Source organism: Archocentrus centrarchus, chromosome 6, assembly GCF_007364275.1.
Source record: "Archocentrus centrarchus isolate MPI-CPG fArcCen1 chromosome 6, fArcCen1, whole genome shotgun sequence".
Taxonomy (NCBI): Eukaryota; Metazoa; Chordata; class Actinopteri; order Cichliformes; family Cichlidae; genus Archocentrus; species Archocentrus centrarchus.
In genome coordinates, this window is record NC_044351.1 from 8,077,552 (window position 1) to 8,097,834 (window position 20,283).

At 40.6% G+C, this 20,283-nt stretch overlaps 1 protein-coding gene across 1 annotated transcript in view; it reads right to left on the reverse strand.

Annotated features, from left to right (window-relative positions):
- The window catches only part of met (MET proto-oncogene, receptor tyrosine kinase), a 74,981-nt gene extending 56,196 nt beyond the window's left edge, over nt 1–18,785 (reverse strand). Inside the window, exons 1-2 of the mRNA XM_030731620.1 lie at nt 18,556–18,785; nt 15,855–17,055 (exon numbers count right to left, since the gene is read on the reverse strand). Coding sequence (XP_030587480.1) covers nt 15,855–17,054 — 1,200 coding nt within the window. The 5' untranslated portion in view covers nt 17,055; nt 18,556–18,785. The remainder of the gene's footprint in view (nt 1–15,854; nt 17,056–18,555) is intronic.
- Nucleotides 18,786–20,283: the final 1,498 nt, after the last annotated feature.

A 20,283-nucleotide genomic window follows, 5' to 3' on the forward strand; every position in this document is an offset into this window, starting at 1 on the left:
AAAGAAATGCAATGTGCACGTATGGGTCTACAATTTGTGTGTACACATGTGCGTGCTGGAAGGAGGTTATTGTTGCCGTAATGCTGGGGCACACATTACAGTACTCCACCTGGAGTCAGTGTGCACGATACTCTGCAACCTGATCTTAATAGCTGTAATAACCATGATGTGTGAGGGAGGGTCTAAATGCACAGGTGGCTGGTAGCAACAACCACATACAGTCATGTGTTAATGTGTTTTCAAGTGTGTGTTGTAGAGAACTGTCAGGGTGTGAGGGACAGTAAAGGGAGTAAGGCGAGGACAGACCCTGATGCTCACAGTGTATCAGGCCTTGCATTCAGGTGGCCCCCAGATGTCAGGCAGGACTGCAGTTTTGATTATAATGGGGCCCTGTAATGATACATACAGAAAATATCTGCAAACATAACCAGGTCCCACAGAAGACAGGGAGAATACTACGTGATGATTGTAGTGAAATGTGACCACTGTTTTTTAAAATGTGAGGCACATATTTATTTGTCTACTACCAAATATGTAAGACTAAGTAGGACATATTTTAACTGTATTAATCTGAATAACAATTGCACGTTTGAAGAGCTTGTGTCATGTACCTCTTACAACGCTTTGGCTGACCGATGTGCTTTAAAGCTTTGAATGTTTCCATGTCTAAATCAGTGTTTAAATTCTTTGTTATTGTTTATATTATTATATGCATTACCAAATAAAGCAAAAAGCAATCCAACAGTTTTCAATGAACTTCAAAATCTATTATTGATGGCTCACTATGTTAGGAACATGTTGATAAGTGCAATTGTGACTTACATGCCATAAAAGTATCATTTTAGTTTACCAGCTGTTGCTAATTGTTTTCGTAGGTATCACAAAGTTCAAAACCATTTTACACAATTGATTTAAAAATTGAACACCAATAAAACTAATAAAAAAAAACATACTGCGCTCTTTTTTAGCTTGACGGAATAAAAAACATTTCATTAAAATTATGTTCTACTGTTTCATATTATACAGGCTGCTGTGTGCCCAATGGATGCACTGACTTGCCTAAAAGAATTTTGTGAATGGCAACAAAGGAAACAGATTATTTCCACCCTCATGTGACCTTCAATGGATAGTGAAAAGTGTTTTTTTTAAATGATTAACTTTTATAAAGACTATGGTAAAAAAATAACTTGGCCTCGGCAATCTTCCTGAACCATTTTAGTCTACTTTCAGGGTCACCTGAAACACTTACTAATGTGGTTAATGATTTTCTTATTACTCCAATGTGTTGGTTATTACTCTAAATGCGCTACAGTTCCACCTGTGTATGGAGTATCTCAGGGCTCTGTTCTTGGTCCTACTTATCTTTCTTTATATTTTACAACTTTTTGAATTCCATGGATACAAAGACGACAGGTCTACATGCCTGTAAAAGCTGATGACCATTCTCAGATTATTAAATACATGGCTTGCATTTCTGCTGGAAACAATACATTTACACAATTGATTCAGGAATGTATTTTTTTGATTGCCTTAGTAATAGAAAAATACACACCAACTTGCCCAAGCTTGATTAATTCTTTAAAATTGTGTGAGTGAAGATTCATATATGACTCAAGTCTGATCTCTTTGAATGTTTTATACATCTCATTGACTTAGCATCAAGGTTTCTTTCTGACTTCAGAGCTAAACTAAGTCAGCTGGCTATGCATTGCTGGAGAACTAATTTACCCGAGAGCTAGCTGACCACGCCACATAGAATAAAATGAGTGTTTTAAATGAGATATTGTATCCTTCTATGGGTAAGAATTCAGCTTTTTAATTTCTCACAGCAAGCTCCCAACATGTAATTTATATTTCAGAGTTCATGCTTATTTCATGACAATTTTTGAGCCTTTGGTGTGAAACTTCCCTTACAAAGAAGAAATGGGAATGATGGCATGATTACTTTCCTTATTTATCTAATATGCTAAACAAATCACTTCCTATCCTGACTAAACTAAAAATTCTCACACACCACAGGCACAAGGATATTATCTTCTCTGTTCAGCCACGATAATGAAAAAATCTTATTGTTTCATGCAAATGTTCAAAGTGTTTGCAAGCCTCTCTTCCTCCCCATTTTCCATTAGCTGTCCCTGAGCTAAAGGTTGCTCCTCATCCCCCTTCAATTCTTCTGTCCACTAACTGCCTTCCTCTCTTTTTTCTGTTTCCTTTAGTTCCTTGCACACACACAGATTCATGCATAGTCCATTCTAAATAATCTGCTAGTGTGTGTGTTTTCCAAACTTCTCCCACAAAGGAACAATGCAGCTTCCAGTCTCTCAGCCCTACTAAATCACCTTAACTGTTTGAAACCTGGTTGCATGAATAATTATCCTGTCTCCTCTGCCTCCAGTGGAAGACTAAAATATAATCTCTGAGAACACAGTTTGGGATGATTTTTCACCTCTGTTAGACACAGCAACTTCTTTTCCAGCATGAATCAATATCTTCTTCTCCTCTTCTTCTTGGGGATTTATGCAATTCAAAATAAGGAGCAGGATGATGGACTACTGAGTTTGAAGACTGGGAGCCAAAAGACACTTCTTCTTCTCACTGAGAACTTCTTTGATTCCACCTCTCCGAAACGCAATGACACCATTCTTCAGATGAGCTTTCCAGAGTTGCCCTTCAAATATACATTTCAGTCAGACTGACACAGAAGCTAAAATTACAGCCGGTAGATTAAAAGGGAATCAGTAGGGTCAACTCCTTAATGCATTCTTGCAAGGACAAAAAAACAAAACAAAAACAGCAACACAGGGAACAGCTTTTGCAATTATTTTATGAGGCCAATTTCTGTCCCATTTGAATAGCAGATGGTCTTTTTTCCCAATGCAGGGTTGATATTAGGTATCATCCATACAGCCCTTGTCCTAGGTGTTTCATAAAAGCTTTGGACATTAGAAAACCATTACACCATATAAACTTTTCATGCTTGGTTTGCATTTTGTGCTTGAAACATCAAGCCAAACACTCCAACTGGACTTACACTTTACCCATTGACTTTTATTTGTTAAATACTGCTGCATTTAGTGGTAGTGGTAGTATGGGGTTTCACTATGAAAATAAAGGGTAGGCTGTAATTATCTAATTGGGACCCATTAATTCAAATCCTCCACACCCTACCTGCAGAGGCCCGGGCTTTTCATACCAGTTTGAGAAGCACTGCTTTAACTGGAATCCCAGTCAACAAATCACTTTTTAGCTGACAGTTGGTCGCTAGGGGACATTTCAGGCTCCAGTTGCAAATGTAATCCTCTTCCCCACCTTGTCATATACTAGTGAACAGCAATCACTAGCTTCAAAGTTTAGATTCATTCAGCTTGATTATCCTCCAGCGTCAAGCTCTCAACCCGTTAAGTATATCTTAATGATTTTCACTGACATTCCCTGGTCTTTGATGGCCACAATATGCTAATCTCTTCCTTTGTGTATGTCCCTAACACACTACACTAGTGTCCCATCTTTGCTGTGAGGAGATTTCATAAGGAAAGCATCCTTGTGGAAAGAAGTTACAAAACAGGCACAAATGTCAAATCTTTTCAATGGTGTAAGCACCACAATAAAATCTCCCTTCACATCCACTGTATTGGATTGGGGGTAAAGATAGTTCATCGACATATCTCAGAACCAAGAGAATTAAAGCAAAACTATCCGAAGGTCTGCAGAAAATGTGTTTTGTTAACATTTACCTACGTTTAATGTTGTTTGTCATAATCAAACAGGTCAAGAAGTATACTGTGGGTGCATATGGATGTGAACAACTCCAAACACTCTGTCCTAATACTATGTGACAGTGCTCCAACTAAATGAGGAATCCAAAGGACAATTTTAGGGTGTAAATGAGCACCAGATTGCACTTTGCTTTTTCAGCCTTAATATTAGTCACTCAAGAGATTATTTTAGAGCATTAACGTCTTTCTGAGATCACATCAATCTTGAAACTGATCGCTGAGTGGAACGATCAGTCGTATTTATTGAAGCAGCTGCCATTTCTGCATGTGCTCTCAATTATAGACATAAATACCCATAAATGTAAAGGGGAGGCTGATTTATTGTCGAGGCTTCTTCGGGGAGATAGCACCAATCATCTACTCACATTATTTTATTAGCATTAGCATTACCCTTTTCCACTGATTACTACAAAGAAGTGGATTTAATACAGCTTCACTGTATGCTGAGAAAGCCAACACTGGCTTTGAAGCGGGGATATGCACACAAGATTTAACGTGACAAGTTATTCAGCCAAATATCTTTTTTTTTTTCTAAAATTCCTGCTCCTAGCAGTCTGGAATAATCAAATCCATCCACCGGTGCAGACACTTGGCAGAACCTTCACAGTGAAGATTTCACTATGAACAGAAATTGCCAAAAATGGCTCCTGCGGCCTTCTTGCTACCATTTAAAGCACAGAACATTCTTGACTATAAGTGGCTCTCTCTCTTCGTCTCATTCTTTGCAAATCTGAGAGTCGAACTTCCATCTTACAGGCAGCAGGACTTAATCACACATGAGGGAAGGAAAGGAAACGGCAGCTGGAGAGCAGCAGTCGTTGAGGAGCAGCCTGATAACCGAGCCACAGCCGTTGAGGAGCAGCCTGATAACCTTAGGTTGTAAACAACACCGGCCTGCGCTTCAGCAGCAAGGCAGCTTTTCAACTGTGAGTCAATACAAGGTCTGTACGTGGAGGGCTCCTCAATGACCTGAATGAGCGGAGATCACTTGCACCATAGTGCTGGCAGACACACTGTGCTTCTCCACACAGGAGAGCTCAGATCAGACTCAGTTGAAGAGGTGCAAACGAAAACAACTAAATTTGAAATGTGTCTTTGATTGCTCAGCTGCATGGCCCTTTGCAATTGTGTCTTTTCATCAAGTGACAGAAAAGCAAATATAGTATTCCAGCTGCTTTGCATGAAAAAGATGGCTAAATATAATCAAGAAACCCTATGGAAACACAGTCAAAACCTCATCATAAAACTTCGAAAAACAGGCGTTTTATTTTATGGATGCAGATCTTTGTGAAGTCACCATAAAATGTTTCATAGCTTGTCGTGACAGCTTGCAGGTGGCAGCCATTTGTGCATTTGGAACTCTCAAGACTGCAAACAAAAGAAATATTAGCATTGCCTCTGTCCTCAGAGAGCAGACCACGATTGCAACAATGCAGCATTGTGTTACTTTTGACACTTATTAAAGTCCTGGAAGTTGGCACCAAACTTTGCAGTGTTGCTCAACCTCTTTTTCACTACATTGCACAAATAAAGATCTTCAGGGATTAGATGTGAAAGCCAGAAATTTTTAATGCCAGAATGGAGGATCCGAACATGCTGACTTCATGATGGGGGCTTCATTCCATGTTTAACTTTGAAAAATAAGCTGGCTGGAGGGTGTGTGATGCAACTGAGCAAAAAGAGTGGTTGTTTGACGAGCATGCAAACTAGTAATCAGACCCCCCCCCCCCCCCCCAAACAATAAAAACAGCAGTTAAGTCAGGTTTGCAGGCATAATGAAGAATAATTCTGTATTCTCAAACTAAATATAGCAAATAACTGTTTTGCAAAGAACTTTTCTTTTTTTTTTTAAAGAGTCTTTAAACAAAAATGATCAAAACAATCCTGCCAAGTTCCAGCTGTGTACAAAACGTGACTTAACCGTAAAACACAGTATTCATTTCCAAGAAAAACTACTCAGCCCTCAGGTGTGAGCTTACCCACTTCCCGGTAAATGATTCAAACCATGATCCCCGATGAGGAGGACGAGATCAAAGCCTGTGGAGACAATATCTGTGGCGTCCCAGGGATTGGCTAGATAACTTTTCTGTTTGTGGTGCATTGTTCAGGGGCACAGCAGGGGGGATAAAAGCCATACAAGTGTGTAGACACTGATGGCAAGGAGGGTTTGTTCTCTGACCTCCTCCATTACTTGAGTACACATTCTGGCATAATCCCTTGCTTGCATTGTGTGAGGATTACTGTTTGAATGGAATGGGGGGAATCAGTCCTCGTGTGTGGTGAGATCTTCCTGTGGAATGACATGGTGTCCACTTTCATTTGGTTTAAAAAAGTGGAGTTTATTGATATTTGTGTGCTCAGGAAGAGCTGATATAGGTCTGCAACTGACAGGAAATTCTATTTGTCCACAACAAGAGAATCTCAAAGGCTCAATTAGTCCAATTGGCAAAAATAAAAATGGTTTTCCCCCTACAATTCTGTTCTTTTTTTTTTTATATGTAATTTCGAAATTTTGAAAATTCAGTTCCCTTCTGTTATAGTTAGGTGGAGTCTAAAGTCTGAAAAACATGTTACAAAACCAGCATTATCTGTAAAACATGAATGCAGACAGTTTCAAATAAGAAAATGTGCCTTTTTAAGAATTCACAGTACTCAAGTCAAGTAAACGGATGATGGCGGTGCCTCCACTGCTGGTCATTTCACTTTGGGTTGAGTTAAGTTGAGATGCATTTGCAGGAAGAAGAGTCCCAGTTTTTCCAGTGTGTCTTTATGGTATCAAAGAGCTCATCAACCAGACTACAAAGATAGAAATAATCTACCCACTTCTCACTATACCAAATCCAATATCTTCAGAAATATGGAGATGAGGTAAGATTTCATTTTTGTCTATCCAGTTTACTGTGGCTGCAGGCCTGCCATGGTCATTTGCTGCTCCAGTGAACTTTGTGATTATGAGCTTTTCAAAGGGGCAGACAGACCTTATGATAAAGCCCGAAGGACCCACAGTCAAGGAAGTAAGAGTGATCTGGGGTCGAGGTGAGGTCGCAGCTTAGGACAAGCTTTTGGTCCTTCATTTTGGGCATGGGAGGGGCGAGGGACAGATAAGCATCCACATGCCTTATTTCAGTGGAGAGCAGGATATCACTATGTGGTGAAATAGAAGAGTAGGAGGCATGCAGCTGATTAGGAAATAGCTTGGGGGCCTTGACTCATAAACTCAGCAGAGCAAAGTGCCTCCATACTTGACACTAAACAAGTGTATCAGGAATGGCTTCTGGCACTGTTGGCAAGTGTCTCTATGCTGGTAAGGAAAGCAGTTTTTCAACCACAGATAAAAGCTTCAGCAGCACTGCGTTTTAGGAAAGTATCTAATTTGCATCACTGTGTCAAAACAGAAAGATGACATGACAGTCACAGTGATCACCAAAGCACTTAGTTCAGTTGGTTGGGGAAAGTATTTTATTCAGAATTATATCAGAATTATATAAGGATGGAAAAATAGGATAATTTTTTAAAATTGTTAACTTGCAGTTGAGCTTATTTTAAACACATGACCAACCAATCAGCCTAAAATGGTCAGAAAATAGTAAAACAAAACAAAACAAAAAACAAGTGCAAGAAGGAAGAAACAGATTCTTGTCATGACAAACAGTGTCTTACTTGCAAACTGGTCAGTGCACATTTATGCTGTGCCTCCAAACAAAATGAGAAATGTTTAAAGTCTTACATTTTTTGTGCTGACTCTAAATTTTCCAAAGATACCATATATGTCTGGCTGAATATTAGTGATGTGTATTTAAAATGATGCATAAGGTATCTAGACTATTTCCATCTGATAGCATGTTTACAGAAAACACAGAATCTATGTGTGTTCCCAACATGGAAAGTGGGGCCCCGGTGTGAAGTCACAAAAACTGGGATAGTTTTCCAAAAGTATAATCATCCTAGAGATTTAAACAAGTGTTGGAAATACTGACACTGTTGGTCAACAAGAAATAGGTGCAACCCCAAAGTAAGCTAAACCAAAGGGGGAAAGTTAAGGTGTTAAATAGCTTGTTTTGTCCCAGTGGTACTGGAGTTGTAGTTAGCAATAAAAATCTTAACAGTTGTGGCCTAATTTGAACACTATTTGGCTGACGTTTGGCTGGTGGTAATTTCCCACCTTGCTTATTGAAAGACAGCTTGCAGGCATCAGTGTTTTGCATATTCTCTCTTTATCTAGGGAACAAAGATAAGGTGTGCATACAAAAGACCGCACAAAACAATTTGCACACGCTTCCTGCAAAACAAGAAACTGAACTCCTAGTTTAATAATTAACAACTTGGATTCAAACTAAACACTAACATTGAGTGAATGTGAAATCATGTGGAAAATTGCCTGGAAATGCCTGCAGACGCGAATAGGCTCACAATCACCCAACACTACAGAGGTAGATGGGTAGTGTTGAGAAAAAAAAAATGCAGCCTTTTGCTTAACAGTTTTATCTTCCACGATCAAGGTATTATGAAGAAAAAAAAATTCTTTAAGGGGCTCATTAGTCATATATTGGTCAAAATTACTGATCCGCTGTAGCACTGCAACTTGTCATGATTGGCACAGCTCCAAGTTAATTTGACCGTAAACCCTTTGAAAAACATTACACTGCCATATTTGACATATCAGATACAGTACATGTTTTTTTTTTCCTGATGTGCTGTGCAGCTGAATGTGGGTGCTGACCAAGTTTCTCCTTTTGAAGAGGGGACCTGTCTCGACATGGCTGTCAGATGACGCAAGGCCCTCCTGAGGACGAAGGAATACAGAGCTGCCAGCTCTCACTGCCTCATAGCAAGCCAGAATGTAATGCTTTGGGGCACATAGAGTTTTCCAAGATATTATACTGCATAAAAGGTAGCTTCCATGGCCTGAACACTATTTTGCCTTCACTCATATGGCTAAATGATCAACTTGATTATCTTCACCAGTAATCTAGGAGATTTAGGAGAAGAATAATCTATGCAGCAATGTGCATGTCCTGTTTTTTGTTCATTTTATGCTGATCAGCTGAGCACAGCATCAAACTCAACACATTTATCTAGCTCTGCTGCATAAAACACGTGCACCTCTGTGTTAACATGTAAAGAGACAGATGCAACTTACTGGAACACAACAGCTCTAATCTTAACCTTACTACAATCACTAACTGTCCTTAAAAAGAATGGCAGGACGGGACAGGAACATGCTATTTTCATTGTTTTGTTGATTCTTGTACATCGATGGAGATGCACCCACCTGCTGCCGTCAGCACCGGGTTGTACACCCAGCTGAGCAATGGCATGAACAGGCTCGGACATGTGAACACGATCTGTGGCATTTGTGGTAACAAAATGTGTAAAGGATGGTAGAAAATGTAACATAAACATGCAAAATTATCAGATGAAAAAAATACTAGACCATTTCCTGTTATTGCATCCCCTCTTCCATCCTCATAATTCAGAGTCATTGGGGGGGTTCATAGGGCAAACAATTCACACTCAAGTCTCCACCAATTTACAATTACCAGTTAGCCTAGCATGCATGTTTTTGGATTGTGGGAGGAAAATGGAGCACTGTGAGAAACCCCATGCACATTTCTCTCTACTTTCTGTTCTCTCTAATTCTGCTACTGCCACTTCTCTCTACTCTCTGTACACACAGGCACCTGTTACACGTCTGTCTGTCTTGGAAGTGAAATGGAAAATTCTTTAAGAGCTAAATCCACCAGAGCTTGTAAAGAAAACAGTCACTGATAATGCATTTTCTGGCTGCCAATAGTGGTAAATGTTTATGTATTGTTTGAGTTGAGTGGTATATTAGGTTGACCCTATAGCCAAATGTATAGGGCACATACCACATGGGCTAAAATCTCTCCCAACAAGCTGGAGTTGATCCAGCCAGCACGTCACTCCCCTGCATGCTCTCCCCACAATTCCTGTTGATCACCACTGTCCTCAGTGAATAAAAGTAAAAATTCCCTAAAACATTCTTAAAAAAATAAGTAACTTCATAAAATGATGATGATAATGTCATTTACTTCAATAAAGCCTGCTGTTTTGCACATCTGTTTCATGCATAAGTTTAAATGAGCAAATACCAGCTTAGTGATGCTATAAGCAGGCTTGGGCATGTGGGGCTAAAAACCATGACATTCACAGCAGAACGCATTGAATGAGCAGCACGTCTGAGAGATTTGCAGCAATAAGTCCATCTATTATCTGACAGCTGTGGATCTAATCACCTGAAACTCTCATTATGTCAGTGGAAAACTACAAAAAAAAAATATATGAAACATCTGGGACATGCACACTGAAGACAGATTTACCAGTAATTGCTGTCACATTACATACAGTACATTACATTTCTTATGTGGCTACGTATTTTCTTGACATGATAAAGTTAGATTTTGCAGCTTCATCTTTCTGATATCTTTGCTTTCCCCCCTTGTTTAAAATATATAAATATATATAAAATAAATAAATATATATATAAAATAAATAAATATATATGGCATTTAGATAAAGCCATAGTTATTCAGGCTGGATTATAGGCATGGTTTCTACAGCCATTATTAAAGATGGAGGCAATAAGGAATGACATAATAAAAGCTCCAACAGTATTTGTATTTCATAACTGGATCTCCATGTGTTCACTGCTGTATAGAAAATTTTCAGATGTGCAAATCATATCTTATCTAGTGACTAAACACCTGCACGGCAAAGCGAAATACATCCCTGAAGCCACATAAATTAATGTTTACTGTTTCATAATCAGAGACAAAAAACATAATTCAGTGAGTCACTGTAGCAGCTTGTTTGGCATTTTCTTCAAGCCAACATTTAAAACCTGTTCATTTAAACAAGCAGCTTAATTAAAATGACTGTTGGTCAAAACTGTCTCCCTCCTGGAATTATATTACTCGCACTATAATCAATCAGGCCTAGAATTCAATTTAAAAGCAATCAGCCTTTGGTGGGTTTTCTCAAATCAATGGTAATCCGATGATAATTTTGACCCCGAATGTGGCTGTTCTTTATTTCTAGTCTCAAGTGTTTCTGCTCCCTCAGTAGACTTATAGGAAAGCTCCAAATCCCCATAGCCCCGCAGACTACATTACCCAGGAAAATGGCTGTACATGTCTTTTTCAAAAGCTGTACTGTCAGGCCACAGCACATTCCGGGGGCTGGATTTAAAGAGTGCGTTTGATATTTGTGAATGTCTCTCAGAGGTGGAGGGCAAGTGAAATACAAAATTTGACTACTCAAATTCAATTTTCACTGAACCTAGGTAACATTTTGGCACACGTGCTTAAAATATAAATAGGTAGAAGAATGAGATTGGCTCATTAAGCACTGTAATGCACGCACCAGTTTTAGTGATACTTATTTCAACTGTAAATGAATGGATTCATTATCAGTTAACTGTTTATTACTGTTCTCCCCACGGAGCACCCAGTTAATCTAAATGATTACAAGCATATCCTAATATTAAAGCACAGTAAACAGTAGTTGCTCATGGTTGCTCAGTTGTTTTGTGGTTAACATTAGCTCTAATTTTTTAACTTACATGGTTGTCATGCAACTTACAGGAGCTTGAAGGCAGAAATAACCCTGCAGAAATAATTAAAAAGCAGATTTTTTCTATCACAAAGACAGCTGAAAAAAGAGCCACTAGTCATTACATTTATCATATCTTGCTGCCTGAAATGGAGTTAAGAGGCACGTCTGAGCTGACAACCAGCACTTAAAAACTTCAAACATGCTCTTACGCTGAGCTTTCAACCTCATCCAGATCCCTACTGGGAGTTTTCCATCAGAAACACACAGTTTGGTGGAGCAACTGACAAAAATAACCTCTTGTGTGCCTAAGTATGCATCCTCCAAACGTCTGCAGTTTATGAATTTATGACTGTGCTTAACTCTCACAAACCTCCTGATAACAGAGATACCTGCCGTATGCCACTGAATACAGGTCATAAATCTATTAAATGGAGCCACGACTAGATTACTCCACTCCAAGCTTAAACCATGAGCATCAGGTGGGCAGTTGTTCAATGGTCTTTTGTTGTTACAGCTTGTTTCTTAACCTGGCAGCTGTGGATAGGAAGAAATGAAAGACAAATTGGAAGATAAAAGCTCTTTTGGCAGCAGCAATTCAGCACTTGACCTACTGCATGTGTGCAACTCTACTTTCAAACTATGAAATACTTTGAAACTGCAAATCTTTATGTAGATGAATGAAAAAAGTCAACAGTGGTTGTGTGACTGTGTCAGGGTACTAAATAGGGAGCAGTGAGTAAAGATGGTTCTGCAGCTGCAAAATAAAGAATTAGGTAGGTTAAAAAAATGTAAATTTTAAATCAAAGTGTCTAGACAAACAGAAGGAGTCCTTTGATAATTACACAGCACAGTGCTGCTACTGTACCTCCAGCAAAAACTGATGTCACCCTGTAATCAATTGAGTCAAGAGGAAAGAATGTCTAATAATGGAATAGTACATTCTCACTCTGAAGGATCAAAACAGCAGGTTTTATGGAGCCCGTCACTGTCAAGAAGAGGAAACAGACAATTACTGTTTGGGGTTTCAGGAAAGAAAAGGTATGCTCGGTGTTTGGCAACTGGTAAATACGGCTCATTTAAAGAAGTTTGGAGCCGAAGTAGGTTGTGGGGGTAAGTTGTTTGATTTGCAACAGGAAGATTTTTGTTTTGATCCTGTGCACAGTAGCTCAACAGGCTTTGTGAGTTTACAGCAGATAAATGCTTCTGACTCTGATTCCAAATGTATTCACTGTCAAGCAGTGAAAATCTTTCACATCTGTTCAGCAAAGATGCACAGAGCCACAAGGTCTGGGCTGTGGTTTGTTTGGTGTTCTCCATTTTTAGCTTTTTCCCTGCTCTGTCCCAATGGGAGTCCCATTTTTACAATGAAAGATATGAACTTTAAAAGTGCATCTTCTACGTCAGGTCTCAAAGTGTGAACAGTCTCTAAATTTTAAACACCAAGCCATCAATGCACTTCCAAATACTGATGAAAGATCAAATCAAATTAATGCTCATCATGATAAAACTCTTTAGCTGCTGAAGCATTTTGCACTATCCTACAGGTGCCAGTAACAGGTGGGGGTTGCGGCAAATAAAACAGAGACATTGCCAGTGTGCCTGGCTGCCACAGTGGGTTGGGAAGATCATCTTCCACCCAGCTGCTGATGCCCCGTTATCCCCCAGCCATTCATCACAGCTCGCTGATAGATATGCACTGCCCTCAAATCCCCCCACCACGCTTTGCTCCCAGCATTCCTCACTTTCCCCTGTGGATCTCTGCTGCTGATAGCTGTCAGAACTGCAGTGATGTACACAAACACCCACCCACCGTGTATGTGCATGTATTTACAAAGCTGCTTTCAATCTCCTTTCAACCACATGTCACTCTTCATGTCTGTCTGTAAGATCACATTGATTAAGAAAAAAGAAAAGAAAACAAAAAAACACGACATTCAGCCTTAAAGGACCAGACAGCCTGTTGGCAAGTTATAGCTTTGTAGAATTTGACCACTTGTAGCACTATGGAAGTATGTTTTGTAGAGCTTATTCTTGTTTATTTTGTATCTGCTGGTGCAGTGGTACATATAAGAATACAGGTGTCCACATGGATGGAAGAGGCTATTCCACTTTTAATGGAGGTAATGCGTCCAGAAAAGAAGGAATACATAAGAAAAAAGGAACTGGGGAAGAAAACTGATACACAACTGTCTTGTCCACTGGAGAAGATTGTATTGGTGTCAGCAGTGCAGGAATGTGAATGTGGATTATCAGAAGGCCCACTCACACCTTTTACAGAAATAAATATATAACACTATACATACTTTGTGACAGTGGCTTATTGAGTACTGCTCAGCTGCCTCTTCAGTGAGTTCCTCATCCCGTTAATGGACACCCAACTGGAGTCTTAAAATTCAACTGGTGAAGATAGTTCTTGGTCTCTGCAGCCGTGTTGCAGGCAGCTTTAGCAGTGCACGACCGAGTTCTCCACCTGATGCATGTTTTGGTTTAAATGGCAGTCCAGTGGAGTTTTAGACCTGAAGAACAACTGTCGGCACCTGCAGTTCATGAAGCTAGAGCTGGAGACAGAAGGCTAGCCAGTTAGTGTTGACTGAATCTTTGAAATAAAAGCAAGGTGACTGTCCACTATTAAAGCAGTCGCCATTCTCAAAGTCTGTGTGTGGAAAATGTTCTACAATGCAGACTTGATGTTTACTGGAATGGAGTTCAAGCAAGTTTTATCTGTCTGGTCATTGATTTTTATATTGCGCAAAAGGGACAGCAGGAATGATAGAAATGTCAACTAAAATGTCTAAAACAGCAGCCTAGTATGCAAAAGTCACTCACTTGAGCGCATATAGTTTATAAAAAATAGGATAAATTGTGCAAAGCCATCAGTCACAAATGCTTCTTACCCATAGATATGGTGCATAGTTGTGGTTTGTAGTCAAGCACCAATAAATTTTGCTACAATGATGGCTAATCCAACCATTTTAAAGCAAATTCATAACACAAAAAACAGCCCCCGTAGTAACGCACACACCCAGTGCTTTGACTGTGGTCTTCCTCTGGAGTGTGTTGGGTGTTTTCCCTCGACTCATTACTCCTGTATGTGCCTGCCCTTTGACAACCCATTCACTGCATAACATATCAAGGTAATCGTGTGCTTGACAGCTGATATAAAGTACTGACTGATGCTGAAGTAAAGTAAAGATGAAGTCACAGAGGGGGCAGCTCAAGTACGCATATTGACAGCCCCTTTGTCAGGGTGGTCAGCAGTTAACTTCATGTCATTATTGATCAGATGATCCAGCTGATTGATTGGTCCATTGCTGATAGATTGGAGGACAGAGACAAGGCAGAAAAGACGGCTAGTTACAACTATTTAACAACAACACTGGGGGAGGGGGACTTCTCCAGCATATCAGCTTTGAAATCAATTAAAACATTAAAACAAAATGACAAAGTTAAAGAGCCGGCTTTCACCTCTAATTCAGAAGCCTTGCCTTTCACATCAGATTAGAAGTAAGCAAAATTTAAGAAACCAAAACAAAGAGATCAGCCACAATATTAGAACCACTGACAGGTTATGCAACTACCACTGATCACATCATTACAATGCAGCGTTCTGCCAGAACTTGGGTTCTCGATTATATGGATGTTACTTTGACATGCACCACCCACCTGAAACACTGCTGCAGAGCAAAGCATCTCCTAACCCTCTTCCTCTTTCTTTAGCATATGATGAGCTTCACGTGGCCAATCAAGAATGTTCAGCTATTCTGGCATTAAAAAAATCTACTCTGTTGTCTTCTTTGTATATTAAGGAGCATCCTCCCAACACTTGTTCCAAATGTTGAACGACTGTTTTGAGAAGGCAACAAGTTGTAAACAGTTCACCAAATATGGATGTTAACAGCTTCAAATTAAAGCTGAAGGTCAGGACTTTCACATCACTGTCATTCTTTAATTTTAAATCCAATATGCTGGAGTACTGAGCCAAAACGATGAAAGATTTGCCACAGACCCTAAACATAGGTCTCAGAGGTCAGAGTTATGTTTCAGTGTCTTCCTCAAGGACACTTAGACAACAGCAAAGTAGACACGGTGCCTGTGTGAACCTGAGACCACCCAATAACTGGCAGTCTCTCTATCCAACAAACTAAATAACATTTAATGGAGAGCCAGGGTCTATAATTCATAAAGATTAAAATCAAGGATCGCTGTAAAACAGCACTGGAATCCTGATAAAACTTGGGTTTCTTCAGGAAAACACTCTAGTCCTAGAAAGTGTCATAAAAATGCATGTGAGTGCAGCAGTAGCCATTGCAGACTTCCACATGGAACATAACTGCAAGAACTTTTGAAGTGATAAAGAAATAATTTGCAAATACACTTTTGTGTTGAAATTTGATTAATCTTTTATGAAAGCTAAGAAGAAGAACAGCAATTTCCTTCCAAATAAGGGCAAAGTCTGCAATAACTATAGCTGTAATGTAAGCCCCTCCCCCTCCCGGCTCTTACCACATTGTAGCAGGACTTCTTGTCTGAACCAGTGAAGTGATATGGGTCTACGGTATTGCACCTGTCCATATAGGCCTTGAACATGTTGTTGATGTGTTTAAGGGACATCACGCAAACAGCTGAATTAGGGGTCGGTTCTGGAGAGTTTGGCTTTCCTTGAGCAAAAGCAGCAAACAGCACGTCATCGCCCTCTTCCACCTTCACTTGCTTCTGGAGTTCTGGGTCAATTCCCGCCTTAGTGACATAGGCTGCCTGCAAGATATTGAACACCTTCACATCTTTCACAGAGCGCCGCCGCCGCTTGTCGGTGCTGATGCATTCAAGGGGCATTTCCACATAGCGACGAATCACAAAGTCTGTGGAGCACATGCGGACTATGCGGGAGTGGTAGGCCTGAGAGTCCTTGCTCACCCGCTGCACAGTGAGGAAGTAGGTGAAGGGTCCACTGTGGAAGGAGTAAACGTAGCGCAGATAGTAATTTCCACGTAGAGATGGAATCAGGTCCATGTATGACGTGTTAGAGAAGAAAGTGAAACCATTTTGGCTTGTCTTCATTTTCCGCAGAGAAATGGTGTGTAGGTGTTTTGCACTGCCTGAGATGTTTCCTCTGCCAGGAATTTCTGAGTTCCCAACAAAAAATTTGATGACGTTGCTCTCCACATTCAGCACTTGGGAGCCTGAAGGGCTGACTACAACATCTGAGTCTATGGGTTGCCCTGTGCCTAGGCTCACCTTATTGGCAAAGCAGTAGACTTCTTCGTCTATGGTTTTTGGGCTGGCGCCATCATCCAGGACGTGACGACGGCAAACACCGTTATCTGCTGAGCCACAGCTGTACAACCCCTTGTCATAAATGTTCTCCACCACTAAGGCAATGTTATGGTTGTCCACTCTTCCACCGCTGCTCGTTCCACTCTGCTTCTGGCCGCAGGTCTCGTTGGCAAGCAGTGGACCTGTGCGGTACTCTGACAGCTTCGTCAAGTTCGGGGCCAGGGCATATATTCTGTTCACGGCACCGACATAGATGACCCCATCCAACATCACCATGTTCTGAATTGGGAAATCTGCAGTAAACGATGGGAGCTCATAGGTGACAGAGAGGTTGAGTTGGGTTGCCTCTGATGATTTATCGCACTGGCCCTGCACACTGGAGCGCATGGCCCACAGCAGCATGATGGCAAGAAGCAAACAGAGATTCATCCTGTTCCAGAAATAAGAGACATGAGAAATTAATTATTAAAGCATCCCCGCTAGAACAACAAGCACTGAAACATTCATCACAGATGAATAGGTGGCCTTAATTACATTGAGTGTGAACTTTTGGGGAAAAAGCTGCAGTTTGTGCTGATTTGGAAGATTCAAATCCCTTATTTAGACTCACAAATAGGACTCTGTCAGGCAGTGAAGTCAGGGTTTACTCACTTCACCACAAGCATTGAACATAGTCATACTCAAGTTACTGGAGGTTTTATGGTGACACAGAGCTTCGATATCAGTCTTCTTATCATGGACACGTGCACATCTGCTCTCACTGACCGCTGGACGAACAAGGAACAAGACTTGGGTGAGCACTTCTGTGGCGCTCTGCTCTGTTCCCAAGTGACCACAGTGCAAAGCAAAGCAGTGAATCACCCTGAGAGGAGCCCGCACTGCGCGCTGATGGATCCACTGGCCTAAGTTTAGACAGCAAGAGCCCATGGGAGCAGAGATAAACTTAATTAAAACAAAAGAGGTGGGAGGGAGAAGGCAAGGGGGCCCATCCAGCAAAATGATAAATAACCCCACCAACTAAACGGTAATCCACTGGGATTACCTTTTCTTTTTTTTTATTTGAGGGTGGGGGGCAGGGGTGTAAAATAGCCACACCAGGGAGAGAGAACTGGCAAAATGTCCGTTTGCATGCTCCCTGTCTGGATGTGTCTTTAACACAATCCGAGGATATAAACCAAAACAAAGCAATAACATGCTGCACAGTAAGTTTGGGTTTTATATTAATGCCCACAGCTACGCATAAATTCATTCAGATCCCCCCGTGTGTGCACATTCTGATTGATTTATATTGGATGTCTCAATGTTAGGAGCTCATTTGTTATTGTAGAGCAAATCAGGGGGAGAAAACTCAGCATTCATATGCAACATATGTTTGAAGGGGAGGATTTTCACACAGACAGCACTTAACAGGCGCCTGTAGGCAGAAAACAGAAAACGGTACTCATACTTGCCAAAGACTGAATATCACAGTCTGAGGAACCACTGCAGGATGATGATTGTGTATCAAAGAAAATAAGCATTAAACAATTAAAACATTCTCATTCCACGAGACGGTCAAGAGAAGCAGACTTGTTTTTGGAGTAATAGGGAGCGCATTATTGTGCACCTGCACCAAACACAAAAAAGATCATAGCCTCTATTATTCATCACTTTCTTTTCTTTTTTTTTTTCCCTCAAAAGACAAAAGGTGGAAAACAGTGAAAATGTTTTCAGTTTGAAAGGAAAATGAGTCATGGCGAGAGGCTCAGAAAACAGCAATGGGAAGTTGGTGAAATGGTGTTAGGAGCCAGAAAAAAACGTTACAATACAGGCTGTGATATCCAGAGGAGGAGAAGAGGGTCTGGGATCATTCTGCGCTTTTACGCATTGTGAGTTTAAAAAAACAAAACAACAAAAAACAGGAAACTGGAGGAGTTCGAAACAAACTTACCTGTTAGTGAGCAACAATGCGGCACGTCCTGTTGAGTCAAATCATATTCCGCCGGACAGTCTCTGAAGACTGCAACTTTTTCATTAAATCCGACCGGAGAGTCTTCTTTTCGCTTCTGAAAGAAATATCCTCCCAGTAAAAAGTTTGGGGTTTTTTTTCAATCGATTTTTAAATACTTTGCCTTGAGCCAAGCCCGTGGACCTGCTGCTGCTGAAACGTGTGGGACTAAACTCTGGCTGACTGCATCCAGCAGAGAGACTCGCTCACATCTCAGGTCCTCTCGTGGCGCGTGACGCCCCGCCTCCTTCTCTCCACGAGAGCTCCGCAAGGCTCCGCTTTCAGGTGCTGCAGGGGCGAATCGGTCTATGGATATTAGGCAATATAGACACTCAGGTTAAGGAAGCAGAGCTGGAAAACCATGCAAAAGTAAACTACTAGAGTTGTGAATATTAAGCAGTAATGATGTGTTAATGATTATGCATTATTCGGTGTGTTATGACTTCACAGAACCTATGTCAGTTTGTATGATACCAGCTCATGTGTACTAAAGGAATTGTAAATTAACTGCTATCAACACAGCTTTTGTTTTTAGTTCTTATGTATAAAAAAAATATTTTAAAACAATAAAGCTGCTACCAGCACACTTCATTTCACCAATACTACCTTCCCTGTCAATTAAACCAAACAAAGACAACGTGAAACAAGCTCTTTGTAGAAGAAGAGCTCTTTCTTGTCCAACTTCCACCTGACTCTCCTCCAGAACCCCTGAGTCAGACTGCTGGTAGCCATGTTAGAACTAAGCCATGAATAATGAGTTATAAAGGCTAAACCTACTGTGTGTGTGTGTGTGTGTGTGTGTGTGTGTGTGTGTGTGTGTGTGTGTGTGTCAGCAATGAATCACAGCGGGCAGCTCAAAAAATTCCTTTGTCCCACTTCCTGAAAGGAGGGTATTCGTACTGAAGACTGGAAAGTCTGAAAACAGAGATTGTGTAGTTAGGGATGTGCTGTGGATCTGCACAGGTGGTGGCTCTTTGCACTCACTTACTGTACAGTGAGGGTTTAATGAAGCTGACGGACACAGGATGAGTGTACTGAAGTGATGGAATTTGTAACATCTTCTCTTTCATGCATGCCAGTTATGAAAAGTATCAGGACAGTGTGATAGTTTCCTCCCTCGGACTGAGACAATCTGACAATCAGAGGACGTTGCAAAAATCTAGATTCAGTTTAGAGTTTTGAAAATGGTGCTTTGAAAAATGGACAGCTCAGCTTTTGATATCATTTATTTTGAAAGTGTACAAAAACAAAAAGTTTACTATTTTTGTTTTTTGTGATTTCATGCACTCAGAAATCTTTGCAAAAAGCAGCAGAGACTCAGTAAGAATTCACAAACTTTAAACGTAATTCAGATCAATTTTAAGCTGTTTTTAGTAAGTTATGTTGATGTTGTACACAAAAAGAGAGAAAAGTTTCAGTCTCACAAGCAAGACTAAAGTTTCACAACACACTCCTTAGCTTGCTGTAGTCACTGTTTGCTTGAGGAGCTGTGTTTTACCATACCTCAGGGCATTTCTGATGCGTTTGGCAAGGGGTGTGTCTGACACAGGGTGTGTGCATGTGTCTGAGTGTATATCCCAGAGGCGTGTCTGTGTGGCTCTAGTGGTGGTGAACTCTGTTTTGGCTCAGGCTCTTGTCATGCAGTAGCAGTAGAAGACAATGATGGAAAAG